We start from the raw sequence: 24,267 nt of genomic DNA, 5'->3' as shown, positions 1-24,267 counted from the left end.
CCTTGGCTTCTTTATGCACATTAATACAAATTTTTAGCTGGGGTGCCCAAACTTTCGATCCCCACTGTACATACATACATATACTTTTTACCATACTGAGTTACAAACAATTTTCGTAAGAGACTACTAAGATAAGTTTAGAAAAAAGCCTAAACTGTGTTTTTCTGTAATGTTGAAGCTTTTTCTGATATTTATCTTAGCAGCCTCCTCAGCTCAAATGAGCTTCAGGAAAATTCCCCAGCATTGGTAGCCATAAGAGTAGCTCAGTCATCTTTGCTCCACTTTGCAAGGGGATTTTTCCAAGAGCTTGGCACATATGGTGAAATTTTTCTTTTCAAGGAATACCCAATCATATGCCAGGAAAATAAAAAAAAAACAGCATTTTTACATGCACAAGTTGGATGATGGAAGTCAGCAGAGTTTTGCCTTACTCAACAAGCTCTGGGACAAATTATCTTCCAAAGTGCAGCTTTCCTTGCAAACTGAATAATCTATTTGTCTTTAGTAAATCAACTTCAAAGGATTGTGTCAATGCAAATATGGTTTTCCAATACTGCATTTCATAGAAATGGTGTATCTGATTGGGTAATATGGACAAGGATTACATACCTGGGAGCCAATCTCCCTTACAAATCTACAGATTTGTAATATTATTATCTGCAATGGTTGGTTTGACTGATTCTGTTGCATATTTTAACATAGAATAAAATATATTCTATTTATTTTCAGAAAGCTGTAATAATGAATGAACACAGATGAAGATCAACTTTATATTGCTTTATTTCAACACATTGCTTTCAAACAACTGTTTTTCATTTTTCAGTTATAATGTCTTTTTCAAATTGTACAAAAATATTCACCTTGTTTGGTCAATAGATCATACAAAGCTTTAAACATTTTTTAAAAAAACTAATTTTTTTTTTAACCTCTGGTTATGTGGCTATGCATATGCTTATTATGATAATTTCATCCAGCTATAAAACATTCTAATATATTTATTCACACTAATGGAGGATTTCTTGTAAGGAAAATAAACCTGATTACTTCATACTGAGCGTATGTGGAAATATACTCAATCAGAGGTTACTTTCAGTAACTGTGTGCTACAATATCATGTTAGAATGATGAGTATATTCAGAAATATTGGCCGCTGAAATTCTATTCTATTCTTGACTTTATTTGTAAAGTCAAGGTTGGGACACTCCTCCCACCAACCAAACCTCTCAGTTGGTCCTTCAATGTGATGGGCAGCCTTGCAAACTAATAGATGAAAATTCATGCATTAAGATTAATTTTTAAGAACTAGATTTGAAGCTGAATACAATGTGGATTTAATAAGTAAAAGTGTTATTTGCAAGAAGCTGTCATTCAAACAAAAAGAAACACAGTCTTCCCATTGGTATGGCTTTTAAAAAAAAATCGGACCTAACTTAAAATCTTTAATCTAATATGAATGTAAAGGATAACTACTCATCATTGGTATCATTGATAAAGTATACCTAACAACAAAATTTGGGTAGCTGGAAGAGTTAAAACTCAAATGTCAAATTTTTATTAGCACTTTTTGTGTCCCTGGTAAGGAGATTCAATATTTCTATTTGACCTGTTCACCAATGTCATGTGGAATACTTCTTTTCATGACAACTGTCTAAGAGGAGATATATCCTCTCACTTCCTGTTGAGTGCACAGGACAGGAAGTGAAGGGAAATCTCTAATAAGACTTGGATGACAAAAAAACACTGACAGTGATTTTAAACCTTCCCTATCTATCCAAAATAAAAAAAATGCTTTGGCTTTAGATATACTTTAAATAACAGCCAATTAGTTTGTTTCTCTTTTCACTTTGCAATATGTAAAATCTTCTTAAAGGATCAGTGATGATGGTCTAGATAACAGCCTGACTTTTTATATCCCTGTGGGTTTCAGCAGCAAAAGATGCAGAGATCCTGCCACTGGAGCCCTCAATGGGTATGAGAATTTGGTGAATGAAACAATCTTGTGACATCTATCAAAGTCATTTTTAAAAATATAACAAAATGAAAAATATCAGGACAAGCAACATAAAATGGTAAATAATTGTATAAATAAAATTATAATTAATTCAGTATTACTTATCACTTAGATGCCAAAATGTACCTTAACTAGTTTTCTAGCAATGCACATTACAAAGAAGAGATTAGGGAAAAAACAGTGCATGTTAATGAGAAAATTAACTTGTGATAAATTCATAAGTAGTTACGGATTCAAAAAATGCTGTTGTACAGTAAGTTCCCTTACCAACAGAAAAAAATAATCACAAGGATTCTGTAACAATGCTATACATGCAGCAGTGAGCTTCGCTATAGTATGTGAGCACATTTCAAATACGATATATCATGGTCATTCTTTGCTCAAAAAACAGGCAGTAAATTATATGCCAGGACAAAATAAAAGAAAGCACAAATGCAATACATGCACACTTGTCCATGTTTTATATCTTTAATGACCCTGGAAGCACAGTAAACTACCTGTTTATCAGCCCTGCCCATTGTCTTCTGTTAAACTACTCAACCACTCCCTCCATCTTCTTATCCACAACATTGGGACTAATTGACTAGTTCATTATAATAAAAGAAAGGGCTACATAGTCCTTTATAGTTCCTTTGCGATAATATAGAAAGTGTGCTTAGAACACATGATAGCTCAACAGGGTTTTTTTTTTTTGTGCGCTCATCAAACATATATAACAATGCTATGAAGAATTTAACATACCAAATAAAAGAGATTTGTTGTTTGGGTTTGCATACACTTTAAGCAACATGAGGCCCAAATTCACTAAGCTACAACACATGTTCTAATTTATCCAGGTGGTCGTATAGCAGTTAGCAGTTACTTACATTCAACAGACTTGTTCTGTTATGTTTTGATATCCATCTTAGTAAAGTCAAATGAGATGCAGAAACATATCCCAGTATTGGTAGCCATATAGGTAACTTAGTCGTCTTAATTCCACTTTGTACGGAAATTGTTCCCATAGCTTAGTGAAAGTGGTGAAATTTCACTTTGCAAAAAATATACAATCATGTGCAAGGCAAATAAACATCAATTTTGCTTGCACAAAACAGGGATGATGGAAGTGAGCAGTTTCACCTCATTCACCAAGCTCTGGAGAAAATTCCAATGGAGAAGACATCTTCCCTTGCAAACTGAACAGGCTTTGCCTTTAGTAAATCAGCCCCAATATACTGTGTCAAGGCAGATACAGTATGAGTATCACACCTCCCAACATATTCTTGTACAATCAATATCTCAACAGACTCACTTCATGGTGATGAGATGAAAATGACTGTTTCCTGTGTGAATATAAATACTAGAGTACGTTCTTGACATTCATTAGAACCAAGGATGCCACTTGGATGAGGGACAAAAGTCTTCAACACTACAGAACAGGTTAATTGTGAGTAACTACTACTAGCACTATAACACTTGTTTTTGTTACATAATGATTTTTTAGACATGTGACTGTAAATTGCAACTCTCATTGGCTACCTTTTCTGAAAATGATGGTCATTATGAGGGATAACATTTGTTATAGCTTCTTGAATTGAGCAATTTATCATTAAAACAAAATAGGTTCTGGGATGTGTAAGTCAAAGCAGCCTACAGCTTGCCATGCACAATGTCTTTTAATCAGCCCCAGGGGTTAAATAAGCTAAACATCAATATCCTATCCAAGCTAGACAGCTTAGGTGGAGGAATATACTGGCTATTTTATCCACAACTGTCAGAATACCCAAACATACCTGTATCTGACTGAATGCAGCTGCTGCTCAGCTAATAATTTTCCACGGGGCTTTTGATTTTTGGATTGAAGGATGTTGAGTGGTAGGCTGCTGAAAGGGCCAAGCACAGCTTAGCCGATTATTCAGAACCAGTCAAAGTTTACTCCACATATGGCCAGCTTTAGGAAATTTAGGCTTATGCATTAAACCACATTGACCCTGATGTGCCTTACATACACTTAGGTTCAACTACTGCCTAGTATTATACTGTAGATTTAGGCTGTATTTTGTTAAACTAGACTTGGTACCAACCCATGAACATATTACATCGAATGTAGATTCTATTTTCACAAGGTGTAAAAAAAAGAACACATATACCTGTAAATAAATATATTAAAAAAAAACACACTGAAATATTTATGTAAAATTAAAGCAGTCCTTTATGTCCTATCTTTTGGAGCTTTTAATGGAAGGCAAATGTTAGTGAGTTCAACAATATACTGCAAGTAAAATAGACATATAAATTAATGAAGGGGTACAGCATAGCTGACAATAGACCAGGCTTTAGAAATGTATTCATTTATTACAACAATCATTGTGGAACACAGATACTTTTCCTGTGGGTGATACATTTGAACTTTTCTCTGTTCACTTTGAGTAATGGAACTGAATGATGAAAATGTACACATCATTGTCGATAGAATGTGTCCCAATAGCCACTATTTGGGCTTACCAGCAAACCTGACACTGACAACACCTTACATAGAAAGTGCCTGTTATATGGGTATGAGTCCCTTTTTAAATTCAGTGCTACTGGATCAGAATCAAGAGCTCCCTAACCACAAGGCGTATTTAGTGAGGCAGTGGGAGAATTTCTCTGGTCCTATTCGGTGAAGATTACAATGTGATAAAAACAGTTTTTATTACTAATACCTTTCTATCTGCTGGTATGTAGATTTCCCCAATCTTAAAGCTGAACTCCAAGTATGAATTTTATGAGCTTGGACCAATGTAAGTATGCATATGCCATACCTGCTGGACCACTGTGTAAGAGGATAATCACTATAGTATTCTACTACAGTGATTGCCACTATTTTCCTTGTCCCATGCAAAGTTGTTGCCCTATTGCATAGTAACCACAAGAGATCTATCGGGACTGGGACCATTCACAGAACGCCTTCCATTTTTCTCAATGAAAAATTGGACAAGGTGGAAAGGAGTGGAAAGGCAGTGACATCATGATTGCCATTTCATCCAATCAAAGAGGGCTTTGTATTCATTGATAAAAATGAATGGTATCCTGTTGAATGAGTGAATTCTAATGGTTGCAATGCAGCAGGGCAGACACTTAGCACCGGACCCGGAAGACAGTGGCGATCACTGAAGTAGCAGCAACTACTACAGCGATTGTCGGCTTCCACAGGGATCCCACTGGTATGGAAAATGAATACTTATATGCTACCATTTGGACCAATGTAACTATGTAATAAAAACCATAACTGAAGTTCAGCTTCAGTACATTCTGTGGATAGCCAGATGAACTTTGCGTAAGCCTGTCATGAGAGTAATACAGGTGCTGTCATTTCTGAGGTCCTTCTGAAAATGCTAGCTTGCTGTCTGTTATGCTGACCTTCTGCCTTCATAGAAGAACTATTATGATCTTTTAAAAATAAAATAGTGTTTATTTTATTTTACCTTTGTATTCCTTTTTTGTAAGAACTGCAATCATTTTCTTACAAAAAATCTTATATTTCGTTAGTCAATTGCTTCATCTCTGTTCCCCCTATAAATATTCCTTATTTGTGGGTGTTACTGCTTGTCAATGCACTGCCATTCATGCCTGATTACTTATTCATCCTCTTGATACAGTATGGTCAATAATCTTTGGGGGGAGGAGGGGTGCGCAGTCAATTACTGGATCTCTGCTTTTTGCAGCATGAACAAAGATGGTACAAAGTGCCACATACACTGTACCCTAGGGGACTAGATCTTCAAGGTGAGACCTCATCTTTAATGGTGATTGACCCACAACAAGCTTTCAGAGCAGAAAAGTCACAGGGAAGTCAGAAGTTCTTATCCATATACTTGCTCTGGGTCAAAGAATCAAAATCTTAAAGCTAAAGTCAGACAGTTAAATTTTTCAGTTGGAGGTCAGCAATGGCAGCCTCCATGTTTCTCATATGATGGGCTTGTTTTAGGCCATCACTTACAGTTTGCAAAACACAAACCTCAGAGGAAGCATTTCTGCTAAACCAATATGGGATATAAAAATTGGAGTCTGCAAGAACTTTGGGAATGCCAACACTGGCAAGTTGGAGTGTTTCAGCTTTTATTAGCGATAATGTATTGAATAGAGTCGTTAAATTTTTTTATGTGATACTGGGGTTGCCATTATTAACTTAATTATCCATGACAATTTCCTGGCTTTTGTGGTGGCCCTCTAGTTTCAACACCTTCTGAGTTTCTGACCCAAAACAGGTATGCAGATCAGGACTGCTAATTTTCTCTGACTTACCAGATCTGCATACTCTTTTCTGAAAAAGAGGCTCAGAAAGTACAGAAATAGCACTTTCAGGAGGTCGGCGGTAGCATTTACAATATTTTTTTTCATGACAAATTTACTTGAATGTGCCAACCACAGTAATCCATAGCAAACAATCTGATTTTATTGTTCACTGAGCTGAATGAAATAAACTGACACTTGATTGGTATATATGGGTCACTGGCTTTGTTGCTGTATTTAATAAGCCAATAAGAGTGCTGTGTATTTATTTTGCAATTATGTAGGGTGGTCATACATCTGAGAAAATCAAACAGTGTAAACATTTCAGACGATGCATATGATAATAATCAGACCATTAGAAAAACTTGCACAAAGACATATTCCAAAATCTTTGTGATTGCTCTCTTATCAGTGGAAAAAAAGGAAATTAAGTATTCATTATTTATATTCTAGACCACCATGTATCAGGAACATCTGGAAGAAGATGGAAGCAGACTATATGGGTCATCTAAATATGTAAGGCCACACTAAGGGGCCGATTTAAAACGGAGAGTGGATATCTTTATCTGCTGGACACTGCAGTGTTTACTCCACACCGCACTTGCATTTTACACTTTCATTAATAAAATTCAGGCTATGATGTGGAGCCTGCAGTGTTTTGTAACTGATTACATTATACATCAAATGTTTTGCTATAGAAATCTGTCATAATCTGGTGGATCTGTAATAATGGCCATTGGCAATATCTACTGAATGTTGTGCGTGCCATGAATACATTTGCTGATGTCTTAGATGTGGAATGACTTGAAAAATGAATATAATTTTTGTGCATTTAATAATTTGGTTAAATATAAAGAAATATTGATATCTGAGTTTCCCTTTTAGGTTCACCTTTTCAAGTTCAGAAATTGAGTCTTATACCTTTTTAACACTTATCCCTGGACAGCCTAAAAAATGTATTTTCTGTGGCACAAGCAAACACAGTTCAAGCAATACATTAGGCTCTACATTGTCCGTTTGACTTCATTTTCAGTCATAGTGATATTCTACTGACTGGTGTCCACCCTGTACAGGGCCCTCTGGTTAGCTGGCAAGGATTTCTGCTCCAGGTCCCACACAAAATATCGGAGATGACATAGCTGCTTGTGGAAGGCATCACTGGTTAATGGCTGTGAGAGCTGCATGCGGAAGTTGTCACAGGGCAGGATAAGTGGAGGATGATCTGTGAAGCTCTCAAAGATATCTGCTGCGAACAAACAAGGAATGGAGTCAGGAAAAGTTTTTAAAATAGATAGCAAAGCTACAGTAGATTCATTGTAATGTTTTGAAGGGAAATGTGACAGTAAGCAGGAGATCCCAAACAGTTAGGGAAACAACTAGTGCTTAGAATAAATTAAAGTGATTGTAAACTAAATAGAAAAAAAAAAACAAACAGGTTTAAACTTACCTGAAATGGAATTTCACAGAGCAGCCTCTTCTCGGGTCCCCTTCGACACTCCTAGCTCCTCCACTTCTTGATGTGCCACTCTAAGAAGCCACTTCCTATCATGGCACACCTGTGGTCTCAAGCCCAAGCCATGCTGCCTGTGTCCATAGACACAGACATTGAAACTTGGCCCCACCCCCTGCTCCTTCATCACAGAATTTGACTGACAGCATCAGGAGCCAATGGCTTCCGCTGCCGCAACAAAGTCTGTGAGCCTGGGAAGTGAGGAGACACTCGCTGCAGATGGACACAACACTGGATCAAGTGAGGAATTGTTTAGGTTTTAGAACCACTTTAAAGTTAGGAAGGGAGATACAATAATTTGTATAAAATATAATTTCTAATCTTTCCTGGATTATTAAAATTACATTAGTGGGTAACATGTCCAGCAGTAATAGTGATGCACCTCATAGCACATCCTGTGCCATGTAAATGTTCCTTGAACAGCCTTTCGAGGGTGAATACTGCTGTGCATAACTTGAGCAAATTGTTTCCTTTCAAACCCAGATACTGAATCTAAGGAAGCAGCTGGTATGTTCACAAATGCTAGACGTTTAGTTAATAAAATGGAGGAACTGGAACTGCTGATACATGAGGAGGATTTCAACTTTTATGGGAGTATCGGAAACTTGATTTGACAGCTCAAATGACTGGCTTGCGACTGTCCAGGAGTACTCCCAGTATTGGAGGGACATGGAAAGTAGAAGAGGGGGAGGAGTGTGCCTTTATGTCAAGAATGATTTGCTAGTGAATATGAGGGATGACATAACTAATAGGGCAAGGAAGGAAGTGGAATTATTGTGGCTGGAGCTTCAAAGGGAAGAAACATATTGGAAGTTAATAATAGATGAAAAATAAAGAGGAGACCGATCTCCTCACACAGTTAGAAATGGCAGTGAAGCAGGGCAATGTTATTATCATGGGAGATTTTATTTGGATGTTGACTGGGCAGATGGAACTGCTCACTCGTATAAGTCTTGTCCTTTCTTAAACATCCTGCAGGACGATTTCATGTGTCAATTGGTGGATGCCCCAACTAGAAATAATGCTCTACTTGATCTACTAATTACACATAACAGATCTTATTACAGATGTGGAAGTAAGGTAAATGGCAATAACCGGGTAATTACATTCACTATAAATCATAAGAAAAGGAGACACAAGGGTAGTACAAGAACATTCCATTTTAAAAGAGCTTTACTAAACTTTAGTAAGCTGTGCTCCATACTCCATGACATTAAATGGGATCAAATTCTAGAAACAATGTTGAAAAATGTGAGTGAAATGTATGTTCTTTTTTTCCCACAAAAAGAGATTTCTTTCGGTGGTATTTGACCGCCTGTGCGGTTCTTATTTTTTGCGATATACAAAAAAGACCGTCAATTTTGAAAAAAAAAACAAACAATATTTTTGACTTCTTTGCTAAAAACATATCAAATAAAAAAATTTTAAAAATCAAATTTCGTCATAAATTTAGGCCAAAATGTATTCTGCTACGTCTTTGCTAACAGAAAATCCTAATACATGTAAATTGATTGGTTTACATGAAAGGTATAGCATCTACAAATGGTGGTATATACAGTATACTGAAATTTTTATTCTTTTATATTAGTAATGGTGGCGATCAGCAACCTATAGCAAGACTGTGAAGGGCACTCTGACACTGGGGAGGAACTGACTAACTGCCACTGACATCCCCAGTGACACTAATACAGTGATCAGTGATAATAAAAAGCACTGACACTGTACTAATGACACTGAGCAGGAAGTGGTAAACATCTGGGGCGATCAAAGGATTAACTGTGTGCTGTGTGTTTCACATTATGTGCCGTGTGCTGTTTTACAACAAAGACATGCTGCTTTGTATTTCTCGGCTGTGCAGAGAAATACAAAGCTGCATATCCTTGCTGACAGGAGAGAGACCTGTGTTGTTTACACACAGGTCTCTCCCGTCAGCTTTCCCCGACGATCACTGAGTGTCGGCAGCAGTGGGATCTTTGGTTTGAATCCCAGCCAGGACACAATCTACATGTGCTTGCATGGGTTTCCTCTGGCACTCCAATGACATATGGTTATTGCCCTGGGAGGTGTGTGTGGGTCTAAAAATCCCAACTGCTGCCTCCTATGGCAGACCCTGATAATATGTTGAGCGGTTCATGCAGCTCTGGTACACATTTCAGGCACAGAAGATGTAGGATGTACACCAAAGACCACAACACAGTCATAGTAGTAGGGAAGGGGACATAAATACTGTATATACTAAACCACTATACACTCCCATTAACCACTTCATGTCCAGACAATTTTACCCCCTTCCTGTCCAGGCCAATTTTCAGCTTTCAGTGCTGTCACACTTTGAATGACAATTGCACGGTCTTGCAACACTGTACCCATATGAATTTTATAGCATTTTTTGAGACAGATAAAACTTTATTTTGGTGGTATTTATTCACCACTGGGATTTTTTTTTGCTATATAAATAAAAAGTCCACAAAGTATGAAAAAAAGTGTTTTTTTATAACATTTTGCAAATAAATAATCTTTCTTCATAAATCTTGGCCAAAATCTTTTTAGTAAAAAAAAATTACCCAAATTCGTTTATAACCAAAAATTATAATTTTTAAAACTTTTTTTTACATTTTTATATTATTATTTATGTTTTTATTTTTTTAACCGCATGCCACCCAGCCACTGTAGAAATACGGCGGCAGGGCGGCACAGCTGGGCAAAAGCACGTTTTAAAACGTGTGTTTTGAAAACAGGTAGGGGGCGCACGCGAGGCGCACCGCCGCCCTACCTGTCCCGCCGATCACAGCCGTGGATGTCAGTCGCCGGGTCACAGCCGGTCGTTACCGGCTATGTCCCGGCGATCGGCGGCAATCGCTGACAGAGAGCACAGCTGCAGTAGCTGTGCTTTCTGTCAGTTCCCTGACAGCTCCAGGACACGCTGATCGGGACAGAAGAGTTTCTCTCTCCCGATCAGCGGTGTTCCCTGCAGTACACAGCCCCGTCCCCTAGTAAAACACTCCCCTCACACAGATAACCCTTCCCTGAATAATAAACTTAACCCCTTCCTCCCCAGTGCCATTAGTACAGTGTCAGTGTTTTTTTTTTTTTGCGCTGATCACTGTATTGGTGTCACTGGGGATGTCAGTGACCCCAAGTCAGTACCCCCCAATGTCAGAATGTCAGTATCTTTCCTGCCATTTGTAAACGCTATAACTTTTACGTAAACCAATTAATTTACACGTATTGGGTTTTTTGTAGCAAAGACATGTCGCAGAATGCATTTTGGCAGAAATGTATGACTAAATTTGATTTTTAAATTTTTTTTACTGGACATGTTTTATAGCAAAAAGTCCAAAATATTGTTTTTTTTCTTCAAAATTGTCAGCCTTCTTTTTTTATAGCGCAAAAAATAAAAACTGCACAGGCGATCAAATACCACCGAAAGAAAGCTCAACTTGTGAGAGAAAAAAAGGATGTAAATTTCATTTATGTACCATATTGCATGACCGCGCAATTGTCCGTTAAACTAGCACAGCGATGTATAGCAAAAAAATGATGTAAATTGCAGTATCTATACCATAGTTTGTAGACGCTATAACTTTCACACAAAGCAATCAATATACACTTATTGGGATTTTTTTTACCAAAACATGTAGCAGAATACCTAAATTGTTAACCAACTTTGAGTTTACTATATATTTTTTATAGCTGAAAGTAAAAAATATTGTTTTTCTTCAAAATGTTGGGCATTTTTTTGTTTATAGCGTGAAAAATAAAAAGCGCACAGGTGATCAAATACCACCGAAAGAAAGCTCTATTTGTGTGAAAAAAAGGACATAAATTTTGTTTGGGTGCAGCATTACATGACCGCGCAATTATCAGTTGAATTAGTGCAGCGCCGAGTAGCAAAAAGAAGCCTGTCATTAAGGGGGGTAAATCCTCTGGAGGTGAAGTGGTTAACATACTGTCACCCTAGCAGTACAGTGTTACCATGGTGACACTGTACTACTTGTGAGGGGGTGATGAAGATTTTTTTTTTTTTACACTGATTGCTTTTACACACATAAAGGCTGTAAAAGAAATCATTTCTCCTTCTCTCTGGCTGAATTCTTGCAGCCATTGAGAAATACTGTGTGAGCTGTGATTGGTCACAGCTTGTCACATGGTACAAGGCTGTTGTGAATAGCCTTACACCATGTGATCTCTGTGATCATTCACATATTTCACACATAGTAAGCAATGATGTCAGAAGTGACATCTTGCTTACACCTATTCATGTGATCATCGATTGGCCAATCAGTGATCACATGATCGGGACCTCACACAGAGGTCCCGTACAGCGATCGGTGTACCGCTGTGTCCCAGGGAGCGCGCACAATCCAAAATGGCGTGTATGATCGGCAACCCGCCCCTACACTGCCACCTTCTGGCTGTTTATATACAGCGTTCGGACGGTAAGTGGTTAAAGGCATAGTTCACATTTACCAAAAAAACGACCTATGCAGCTAAGGAAGAAAACAAAAAGCTGCATTGCTTTGTCCAAAGTTGAATAATGCTCTTGCTATAAATGTAGACTGTGTATGTACCTCATGAAGCCTGACTGTAAAACTCCTAATACATTGCTAAGAGAGGCCTAGCTGTTACCTTTTACCTTCAGCATCACAGAATTGAGCTCTTCCTCCAAATCAAAATGCCTCACACGTGCATTCTCTGCCCAGAGGCAGCGATGCCGACATTAACATTTGAGAACTCACTCCTGTAATGGTGGGGGTGAACAGTAACAACTAGATGTCTCTTTGCCGTGTCCTAGGAGTTTTCCAGTCAGGCTTCATGAGGTAAGTAAATGGCCTACAGCTATAACAAGGGCAATATTCAACTTTGGTCACAGCTGTATAGTTTGTTTTATCTACACCGCCCCTTATCTGCATAGGCAGTTCTTGGTAAAGGTGGACTAACCCTTTAAAAGACTATCACACATCTGCTGAAACAATACTCGCATAGTATAGACTGTATGGAAATGCAATGGCCGTGCTAATGTGATTTGTTTCCAGACTTGCACCATTTCCTAAAGTCCCAGGACAGATGGTTTGTGACCTTATGCAAGATGTTCTTCTCTGACATCCTGCTGGAAACATCATGTATTTCAGGAGTTGTAGGAGCTCCTGGGTTTGCCCAGGATGGATTTGCATGCATCTCAAAACACAAATTTAAATTGTGATTCACATATGTACAGTTTTCCGGTGTGCCGTCTGTCACTAATGTTCATTGTTTACCATATAAACTAACTACCCTTATATCCAAGATAATGCATTTTTGTGGCAGTATACTTTATATCAAGGGTTTTCATTTTGTATACTTTACTTTTTTATGTTTATTTCTGCCTAGTGGCATAAGATGCACATCATCAGTAATATACTGATGATTAAAATGCATTTAATTAACCTAAATTCAACATATAATGCAACATCTGTAAAAGTAAAATGACTAACTGGAGCTTCAGTTCAGTGGCCAGACATGTCCACGAAACCCACAACATTCTGTTATGCAAATACTGACTTCAGCTAAGAAGTCGTTACTTTGGCCTTACTCATCTTGCCGCCTTCACTTTAATTATTGGTCAGTGATGATGATCACAGTGAAGTCAACAGTGAGGCATGAGAAGGGATGAAAACTGATATCTGCATGATAGAGAATTTGGGGCTCCCTGCTATCTGTTATTGAACTGAAAAAGTGGTTTGGTAACTTTACCTGTCACTTTGAAGGTTCACTTTAAATATTCCACTGCCCAGATCTTATCTAGTATGATGACGAATGGCGTGGATCAGAAAAATTTTACTAAACCCAGGACCCTGCATTCACTATATCTGGTCTCCCACAGTACATAGAACATGGAAGTGCAATTATTTTAGTAAATATAAACTGCTAAATATCTTTTCTCATCAGCAGTTAGAGCAGTCTTTTGACTTCTATCAGTGATTAGCAGAGCACTGGTTAAAGCTTGTAAGAGGAGTTTTCATTTTGCTCTGACTGTTCTATGAGGCTATCTTCTGCTCTAGGAGGATGCAAAACCCCTGACCTCTGTCTGGACAGAGCTGATTGGCCCTGTGCTGATCACATGCACTCTCCCAAGAAAAAAAAAACCTCTCTAGCAATACACACTAAACTGAGCATGTGCAGAATGGTTACGGTTTAGTCTGTCTTATCAGGAGATAAAAACGTGGACATTTGAACAAGAGAAGGAGCAGAGAAGAAGAGATCAAACGGCCTGTTTACACAATGCAGAGGATTAACCCCTTTGATTCCACAGTGAGTATAACAAGCATGCTTTACTGCATATACAGACTGATTTTACTGTTGTGGGTTTAGTAGCACTTTAATGGTTGGTCTAAGTTAGCCTGCTTTCCTTTCTGAACAAATGTGATTGCCTTTAAAAAGTTAACCTCTTTTCTCCAACTAAAACTGTGAAAACCTTGCCAGTTCTGTTTCCATTTTTTTCTTCAGCTAGCAGATGAGCATTGCAATAATATTTCTTAACTCCACATCCACAGAAGTCACAAGGAAGCGGAATCAAAGAGAGAAGGGCAAAGTACAAGGTCAGACTGCACTTATTGAACTCACTGTTTGTGATCTCATCCTTTTCCTCTTCAGGGGGGTCCCAAGCAGCTGGATGTGACCGTCCCACTCCTAGATGATAGTTTCTCAACAAGTGGTTCAGCTGAGCAGCGCTTAGTGCAGGATAATCATTCCTCAGAGTGCTCCAGGAAAGCTGTATTAGAAAAGCACAAACCTTTATTGATTAATGTTTTTATATGCAGAGATCACAGAGGTGCCTTAGCATACTGTACACTGGAGGAAAACATTCTTTTACTGGCATGATGTTATATAAAGCAATGTTCCTTTAATTCCACTCATATCTGTCACTTACTATGAGCACACTGCCCAAACAAATGTGGACTAAAGCTCAAGCGGCCTGGTATCTCATACAAAGATCTAGGTATTAAAGCAAACCTGTCATCAGAGAAATATGTAAAGCCTGCTATTTCTGACATTTTCCCAACACACTAGTTTCCTGGCTGTCATGCTGATGCTTTCACTTCAATTCTTACGGAGTCGCTGACATACAATGATTACATGGATAAGGAATTCTTTCATTTGCTGCATGTTTGTTCCTGATCTGTAATTCAGCAGTACTGAAGCCAGACTGGCAACTAGCATTTTTAGGCTCCATACACACTGGGCGTTTTAATAACGCTGGTAGCGTTAACTATGTAAAGTCAGGGCCTGGACTGGGCAAAGCTAAAAGGGAGGGCCAGCATGACTGGGGCTTGCAGACGAGGTGGAGAATGGATTGGGGTGGGAGTATATGCAGGAGGTGGAGGTGGTTACTCACCTGATTGGAGTAAGCGAGCTTGAGGGTGGTCTTGCCAGGATGAGGAGAGGGGTTGGGACAGTCTGAGCTTGTGCCAGCACGAGTGTGGTTTCTCCCACCCTCCCTCCCTGGAGCTATTTGTTGTTTTGTTTTGCTGTTTTGTTTGCTTTGGTTATTGGTTTGTCCTTTTGTGTTTGTCTTGTGGTTTGTTTTGTGTGGGTTCCTTTATTTTATTTTATTTTCTTTGGTGTCCTGTGGTGTATGTCTGGTTTTCTGTTTTTGTCATGGCAGCCGGCAGGGGTCACTGGGTCTTTGAAGGTGGTGCTGGAGTGATAATTTGGTGGATTATGGGTTGGGCTCATCGTAGGTATGGGTGTTCCTTCCCAATTATAAGGTCATGTTGGTAAAGTGGGAGTTCATTGGCTGTATCTGGGACTACGTAACTGCAGTATGTCTCCAAGGTGGTGTAGTAGGGGCTGGGAGCCCTTCCATTGGGTGTCAGATACAGCCGAGTTATTGACATACTAAAGTTGGCATAGACAATCTCCATATTGTCAGTAACAGTGCCTTTGAAGACCTTGGACCCGGTTGGGATCATTACTGGCAGTTATTATTTGATTGTACTGTAGAATGTTATGTACAAGTTATGTTAAATAAATGGGCTGCTATGGCCAGTTGTACACCAACAGGAGAGTCGCGTGGTTATTTAGGTGGGAGAGGTTGAAGGGGTGGTTGTTTTAAGGTTTAGGTGGTAAGTATTAGCCTCGATATTCTGCATGTCCCTCAGTCAAGTCATCTTAAAAACGTTGAGTTTTTCAGCATTTTGCAGTGTTTTTGCATTAGCGTTTAGCTGCTTTTTTTAGCTTTTTTTTTGTACACAAAAAAAAAATGTTTGCTCAAAAAAAGTCCAAAACCACAGGTTTGCAGCGTTTTATTATGTCTTTTAGCATTAGAGCATTTTTACAGATAAAAAACTCTAGAAACCCACTAGTTCTGGGTTTTTTTGCCAGCCAAAAAACAGTGATTAAAGATTATGTGTACATGGACACATAGGATAACATGCTGGGCAGTATACTGGCTGCAGAAAAAAATGGCAAAAGCCAAAAACAGCAACTGTAAAAACGTCCAGTGTGCATGAGGACTTAGGCTGACATAGTCTCCCCCCCCCCCCCCACAGGTATTGGACAGGACAGATATTTTAAAAATCTGAATTACCAGCAAGTGGCTGGGGATTTGGATTTCCCCTGGCAGCCACCATAGGGCACCAGGGTAGCTGGTGGGCAGAAAAATCCCAATCCCCAGCCACTTGCTGGGAGTTCAGATTTTTAAAATACCTGCCTTCCGACGATCCCCTTTATTGTCCTCCTGGAGCAGATGAAAGGTAGCATCTCCTCCTTATCCTCCCACCAGCGTACAGCTGCTGCAGCAGGAACATCCAGGGGATTGGTTCCAGTAAACGCTTCCCCCACTGCCCCTCCCATCCTTGTTCCTCCTTTTTTCTGATGCCTATCCCTTCCTCCAAGTGCTCCCCTTTCAACAGGGCTCCTAAAAAAATTGTGAAAAATATTAAAAAATAAAAAATGTAAAAATAAAAACTACTGACACCAACCTCTGCCATACTGACACCATCCACTGTGCTACTGACTGATACCAACCTCTTCCCTGCTGACTGATCCCATCCATTGCTCTACTGACACCATCCACTGCTCTACTGACTGACAACAACCGCTGCCCTACTGACACCGTCCACTGCCCTACTGACTGACACTGTCCATTTTTAAGGTAGGCTAAGTTTGTATTTTTACGGTGGTATTTGTTTTATTATGTTTTTCTACATTTTCCTTGCTATTTAGTTAGGCCTCGCTAATTTTTTTTTTTTTAAATGGCACTGAAACCCAGTGATCCTTGATCTCTTTCATGTTTGTTAGGTGGATCTCCACCTCTCAAAGGTTGCCTACCACTGTATTAGGGGGAGGAATAGTGCCCCATCATTGGTGTCAGTGGGAGAAATAGTGTCCCATCTTTGGTGTCAGAAGGAGGGAAAGTTCCCCATCGTAGATGTCAGTGGGAGGAATAGTGCCCCTTTAATAGTATCAGTGGGAGAAATAGTGCCATATTGTCAGTCTCAGGAACTAAGCCCAACTGTTGCTGGTAGTGGGGGTAATAATGGTCCAAGGGCTGCATAAAAAGCAAAGGGCCGCATCTGGTCCATGGGCCACAGTTTGGAGACAACTTCTCTACAGCACTGGAAAAATGTGTATCTTAGTTACATTATTTAGACATTTAAATCTGAATTCCAGGCAGATATAAAACACCAATGAATGCAGTTATGTGTTTACTAAAAAACATTTTGTTTTAATATCAAATTCTTGTTTAGTAGAACATAGATTAGGGGAGGAAATTCTAGAACTATTAGGTGTACTGTGGGGGATAGCAGTGTGAGCTAAGGGATGAGCCCATCAGTCTACCGCTGCTCCTTAAATGTCCAATCATTGGAGAGGCGGAGGCAAAAAGGTGATCAGGCTGTACTGCTTAACTGCAGTAGAGAAAATTTAGGTTACAAACCTGATTGTGCTGTCTGGCAGAGCAGTGTAAAGTTAAGGACAGGAAATACAGAAATACAAATCCTTTGACAGGTAATGTACCTCCCATATTTTAGCAGTGTATTTAGACATTTGCCTAGAGTTCAGTTTTAATGTACAGAAAACACGTATCCCAATAGATTTCCTGCCCTGGTTGTTCTTCCTTTTCTAGTTCTCTTATCTGTTAGTATTTCTAGGTCATATAGTAACTTTATCTATTTATCAATACTGCAGTACATGCTTTGTAAAACGTTTCATACATTACAAAAAGATTCAGCTCAAATTAAATGTTTTCTTCATATCAAACCTTTAAGAGACTGGTTTTAGGTATACACAGCAAGTTTACTGTTGCTGATAACTTTCTGAAGAATTCTGTTGCAATGTCACCAAGACCTATTCCTTGGAGCCAGTCCAGAACCAGATCAAGGTTTGTGCGGATTTGGACAGCCTTTGACCACTGGTAGAATGGTTCCCCGTTACCTGAAAAATATGTGCTGTCAGAATAGTAACAGACAAGAAAAATAAGACATATAAACTCACTTGCACAACAATAACAAAAGTGTCCATATTTTGCACATTTACTTGATTGAGTATAGTGAGGATTAAGTGAGAGCCTACATTTATAACATAAGATGTTTTTAGATGCCCACAAGAGAAGGTGGCACAGTGTCTTGCAGCATCAAAGCCCCATCATCAAGTCAACTCTACCTGGATAAATTATTCTCTTTGTATGGGTCACCTTTGTATGTTAGTCTATAATAGACATGTCTATATATTAGACCTGAACAGTGTCATGGTTTTTATGACTATGGTAACTAAGGGTGTCGCCACCATATTTCATGTAATGGTCATCTACCATTGTCATCTTGAGTAAAATGCTATTTCAATAAAGTACAAATTCACTTGTACCCAGCCATCCCTCCATATCCCCCTAACCTAATCTGAACTAGAAACACGTCCAACCCCAGTCCCATCCTGGTACATTTTTATCTTTTGCTAACAGTGACAGTCTGAATCTGCTCAGTAACACCCCATAGACTAGAACTAGGCCATATTCCTACCATCTCTAATGCTGGTGCATGGCCCCATTCTGGTCTATGGGGAGTCACTATTTGGGGCCTGAGGATGTACACAACAGAGGAAGCCACCACTGTCAGAGAGAGTTGGCACACAGGTGGGACCTGGTAAGAGAGGGGGGCAGTATGTAATAAAAGTACATAGCTGATAATTAAAAGAGAGTATCTTTTATGTTAGTCCCCCCTACCTCCTTGCCTGTGGACAGTTGGCCTGGTAGAAACTTTACATTTATAGGCTTGAATAGAAGCAACTTTTCATTCATGCGTGCCTGTGGTAGCCTTTACTACTCAAATGATCAGCTAAAATTAGAACGATAAACCACACTTAATGATAAGTGACATCTATATTTTTCTGTCCTTACCACTATTGTAATACACTGGCAGAAAGTAATACCTTAATCTAAAACTGCAGCATAAATCAGTGTATACTACACAGAATTGGATTCCTGCTGGACCAATTAAAGAGTTAAGGGCTGGTGGTGTTATGGAAAAAGAAAGGCACGTCATTCTCTCTTTACAGTCCAGGCGACCTTCTGCTTCCTGCTGCGAAGGAAAAAAATGCTCCCAGCAGTCCTGAGAGCAAGGCTAGGAGGAAGCACACCACTTCCTGCAGATAACCTGCCAGGACAATGAGAGGAACTGCTACATTATGGATGCTGCATAAGACCAGCCCCTCCTCCATCAGAAAAGATGAGTGAGAGAATTAACCAAAGATGCTGCTAAGCAGAATGATGGAAAATCCAATGTTCCATCCCAGTTTCAGGCCAAGTACAGCAGATCACAGCATAACATCTTAAATGTATGCCATTGCCTATAAACCATTTGAAAGATTAAATTAATTATTAATTAAACTTTTACTTAAAATGTATTTAATTAAATTTCTACTTTTTATCTGTTAAGGTTAACAGTTGTTAATGTTAGCATACACTCTACAATTTTGATATTGCATTGCATTGATATTTCTGCTGGGGTCTGAGATCCAGGGACAGAATTATAGTATCAGGATTTGAAACTCAGATCAATGTTGTCATCATACTTAAGTTGGCATAGACAATCTCCATACACAGGATCCTTCACATATGTCTTTGAGTGTAGGAGCTTTTTCAGGTCACTATGCTGTGGCCACAATACCATCTTGAATCTCAATACATGTTTGTATGCTTGTGACAGCATACTCATTTGTGAGTATAAAGGACTTTGTTGGTGCTACAGGTGGGGAAGGTGGCTAGTCAGAGCCCATAGAGATTCTCAGGCTCCCATATAGGTGAACATATCACCTGCACTGCCTGTGGTGCAGTACAGGAGCCCTGAGGAAACATGGCAGTGCAATGGGGAGATGTTTTCAGCACAGGAAGGTAGGTACTGAAGAGAGTCCAATGTACAGTGCCCAGCTCTTCTGATGGCATATCAACCGGTCAATTAGCACTGAAAAAGATGCAGCTGAAGCTATTGAGCAGGGACACATCTGCCAAACATGTAGATGTGAGCAGCATGAAACAGCAATGAGTAGAAACAATATTAAGAAGTTGGATATGTGTTGAAAAAGCAATGGGAACCTAGTCTGTTTTTCTGTACAGAGACAATCTAGAATCTATGGGGTTGATTTACTAAAGGCAAATGCAGAGAGCAAGGAGGGAGTGTGGTCAGGAAAGGAGAAGTAGGGAGAAGGACTTAGAGTGACACAAGCTGGAATTGACTAGGCCAGAGCCCACAGCAAGAGCTGCTGTGTATGTGGAGAGAGAGATCCAGACGGGCACCAAGGTGAGAGGACTTGCTAAGGATGTGGACTATGAACCCCAAAGGAAGGAAAATGGTGCAGTCTGGCAGCAGAGCAGAAGACCCATGCAGGCATTCGATACAGGGACAGGCTTGATGGGGGAGCCTCAGAGTGTTGTGCTACCTCTTGCCTGGCCCCTAGGGAAGATATGTGAGCAATGCAGAGATGTCTTGGGATGGAGCAGCTTCTACTGTATCTGCCTTCATCCAATCCATTAGGACATTGTTTAATGGAGTTATTGCTATCAGGAAGAGAGGTATAGGTACATGGTATCAGTTTGGTGAGAGGCAATTTGGCCACCTCAGTGTGTATTAAAGTTCTCTGTTGCTCCTGGGATCTTACTGCTGCCAGCAGAGCTCTGTTTAGTGAGATTGCGTCAATCTTTAACTTTTTGAGACACTGCAGAAAGTTCCATTTACCTAAGGATTGGGAGTACCTTTAATTGAAGGTCAAATGCTCCTACATAAGTTCAAGGTCCCCATTGTAGGCAAAATCACTTTTATTATTTTACTGGCCAATGGCTACACAGGGCCTAAACATAGTAGTTAGACCAAATAATTATCTGCTTTACCTTATTTTTTAAGGGTATCTAGCTCAGCGACTGCCATTATTATTGTGGTAAAGTCATTCCTCCTTGGGTAAGCTCATGCATTCTGGCAGAACCACAGGCAACTAAGGGGATGAACATCATTTAGTTTGTTACGCTTATAATTGTTTTTGTAATTGACAGTGTTAGCCCTGTTACTGTTGACTAATGTTGTTTAATCAGTGTTCTATTTCCATTGCTTATTCCAGTCTAAATAAAGCCCTTGTTATTATTACTGGTGTGTAGGTAAGTTGTTGAGTCCAGTTAAGGTGGGTCACCATTGGGAATGGCAGGAGGAACCAACAACCAGCAATCCCTAGGGAATCCTTGTTACAGGTTCTTAACCAGACCGGTAAGATAAATTACCTTTTTCCATTAGGGTATTGAAGAGTGATGCATTGGAGAAAAAGAAGAGATAGCCAAATGTTTGGGACACAAGATCTGGATGCAGTTCACATTCCCGAGTTAAGTCCAGTGTAGCCTGGTAAATGGCAAGAGTTCCACGTGTGCCTTCTGGCATATTGCTCAGCTCTCCTACATCAGACAGACTGGCAGGATCGGTAAAAGGATTGCTCTCCAGAAGGGCTGGCAAAGCTGCATACAAGGTCTAAAAAGAAGGATAAAACACAATGTTGTTTTATAGAAAGAGCTTTACCAAAAGCTGTACTCTATATATGAGCTGAATATTTCTGATTTTGTTCAGCCATTCCCCCCAGATTTCTAAATAGCCAATACATTCATTAAAATCCTGTTTGTGATTGGCAATAACACATTCTCATAATAAAATGTTCCAAAGTGCCATGTTTCATGTCAGAGCTATATGGCTGGGTCTTCATTCTGGCTATCCTTGTACAGTGTGTGCAATTTTATTGGTAATATTGTGTACTGTATGTTCCGGTGCACTCACTCTGAGAATCATGCCTACAAGCAAACTGCTAGCTGAGTAGGCTAACAGTCTATTCACCTGTTCTATTTATCCATTCATGTTCTCCCTGTGCCTGCATGGGTTTCCCTCTGGGTACTCTGGTTTCCTCCTACAATGGCATCTGACAGTCCATCAGCTGTATTAGGCAGACATGTTGATGTGTTGAAAGCAGAAAAATTGGACATTGCAGCTTGATGTGTATAAGACTGCGTAATCGTGGGTGCCCATGCTGACCCATGTACCCAGCCAAAAGTGGCTACAATGGGCATGTAAGCATCAGAACTGGTCAACACAGTAATGGAAGGTGTCAAAAAACAATAAACAAAAACACCCAGCTCACTTATCAGCCACCCAGCAACAAACTGAATTACCCTGTCTAAGGGCCCTTTCACACCTAACGCAGTTGAATGCAGTTGGCTGCATTGTGAACTGCATTGAAACTGCATAGACAGTCCAAAATCCAGGCAATCCTATGGCCACAGTTCACACCACTGCAGTGCAGTTCAGTGCAGTGGAGAAAAGTACAGCATACTGCATTTTTCCACACCGCAAATGCACTACAAATGCACTGCAGCACATCACAGTGCACATAGAAGCCAAACAAAAAAAAAAAGAAGGAAGTGGTCTCAAAGGTCAAATGCAGTCAGAAAAGTGCACGCCAACTGCATGTAAAGTGCACGCCAACTGCATGCATAGGTACAAGGAAAAAATGTGCAGTTACATGCAGCTTCTGGTGTGAATGGGTCCTTACAGTTCATATTAACAAAAGGGGTTTTGTATGAACTGTTACGTTTCATGTACACTGGTTTATTGTAAATACTGTTTCTCCTGACAGGAGAAAATCAGCGTTAAAAGCTCACTTAAACTGTATTTTTTCAAACCAGTTAGGTGAGTTTACAGGTAAACTCTTGTCCTGAATGCAGTTTTTGTACTTTCAGAGAAATGCCAGTAAACTCCTCTATCCTACCTGGACACATAGGATAAGAGGAGAGTTCAGGGGCCCAATTGCTCCTAAATGTCAATGTAGCAGCTGCAGTGTACAAGAGGCCTTAGACAGGGTAATTCAGTTTGTTGCAGGCTGAATGGTAAGTGAGCTAGGAGTTTTTGTTTATTGTTTTTTTTTACACCTTCTTCCATTGCTCTGTTGTACAGTTTTGATGCTTGCATGCCCATTGTAGCGGCTTTTGGCTGGGGACGCAGGTCAGCATACGTATATACACTGCTCAAAATAATAAAAGGAACACTTTTTAATCAGAGTGTAGCACCAAGTCAATTAAACTCCTGGGATATTGATCTGGTCAGTTAAGTAGCAGAGGGGGTTGTTAATCAGTTCCAGCAGCTTTCGTGTTAATGAAATTAACAACAGGTACACTAGATGGGCAACAATGAGACGGCCCCCAAAACAGGAATGGTTTTACAGGTAGAGGCCACTGCCATTGCCAGAAGGTTTGCTGTGTCTCCCAGCACTGTCTCAAGAGCATGGAGAAGATTCCAGGAGACAGGCAGTTACTCTAGGAGAGCTGGACAGGGCTGTAAAAGGTCCTTAACTCATCATCAAGACCAGTATCTGCTCTTTTTTTGCAAGGAGGAACAGGATGAGCACTGCCAGAGCCCTACAAAATGACCTCCAGCAGGCCACTGGTGTGAATGTCTCTGAGCAAACAATCAGAAACAGACTTCATGAGGGTGGCCAGAGGGCCTGATGTTCTCTCGTGGGCCCTGTGCTCACTGCCCAGTACTATAGAGCTTGATTGCATTTGCCACTGAACACCAGAATTGGCAGGTCTGCCATTGGCGCCCTGTGCTTTTCACAGATGAGAGCAGGTTCACCCTAAGCACATGTGACAGAAGTGAAAGTGTCTAGAGAAGCCATGGAGAATGTTATGCTGCCTGTAACATCATTCAGCATAACCTTTTTGGTGGTGGGTCAATGATGGTCTATCCATGGAGGGACGCACAGACCTCTACAGGCTAGACCATCGCACACTGACTGCCATTAGGTATCGGGATGAAATCCTTGAACCCATTGTCAGACCCTACACTGGTGCAGTGGGTCCTGGGTTCCTCCTGGTGCATGACAATGCCCGGAATCATGTGTCGAAAGTATGCAGGCAGTTCCTGGAGGATAAAGGAATTGATACCATTGAATAGCCCCCACGCTCGCCTGACCTAAATCCAATAGAACACCTCTG

At 39.9% G+C, this 24,267-nt stretch overlaps 1 protein-coding gene across 3 annotated transcripts in view; it reads right to left on the bottom strand.

Moving 5' to 3' along the window:
* Positions 1 to 762: 762 nt before the first annotated feature.
* The window catches only part of RASIP1 (Ras interacting protein 1), a 122,958-nt gene continuing 99,453 nt past the window's right edge, over positions 763 to 24,267 (bottom strand). For 2 of the 3 annotated variants that reach the window (XM_089690945.1, XM_089690947.1), the window contains exons 9-12: positions 21,517 to 21,757; positions 18,019 to 18,191; positions 14,379 to 14,526; positions 763 to 7,511 (exon numbers count right to left, since the gene is read on the bottom strand). In XM_089690945.1, the coding sequence (XP_089547071.1) occupies positions 7,312 to 7,511; positions 14,379 to 14,526; positions 18,019 to 18,191; positions 21,517 to 21,757 (762 nt within the window). In that variant the 3' untranslated portion in view covers positions 763 to 7,311. The remainder of the gene's footprint in view (positions 7,512 to 14,378; positions 14,527 to 18,018; positions 18,192 to 21,516; positions 21,758 to 24,267) is intronic. The other variant, XM_089690946.1, reaches the window with a different exon arrangement.

The sequence above is a fragment of the Staurois parvus genome, unplaced genomic scaffold (genome assembly GCF_062004578.1).
Source record: "Staurois parvus isolate SC_StPar_1 unplaced genomic scaffold, SC_StPar_1.0 ptg000548l, whole genome shotgun sequence".
NCBI classification, from domain to species: Eukaryota; Metazoa; Chordata; class Amphibia; order Anura; family Ranidae; genus Staurois; species Staurois parvus.
This window is presented reverse-complemented; position numbering and strand designations above follow the sequence as displayed.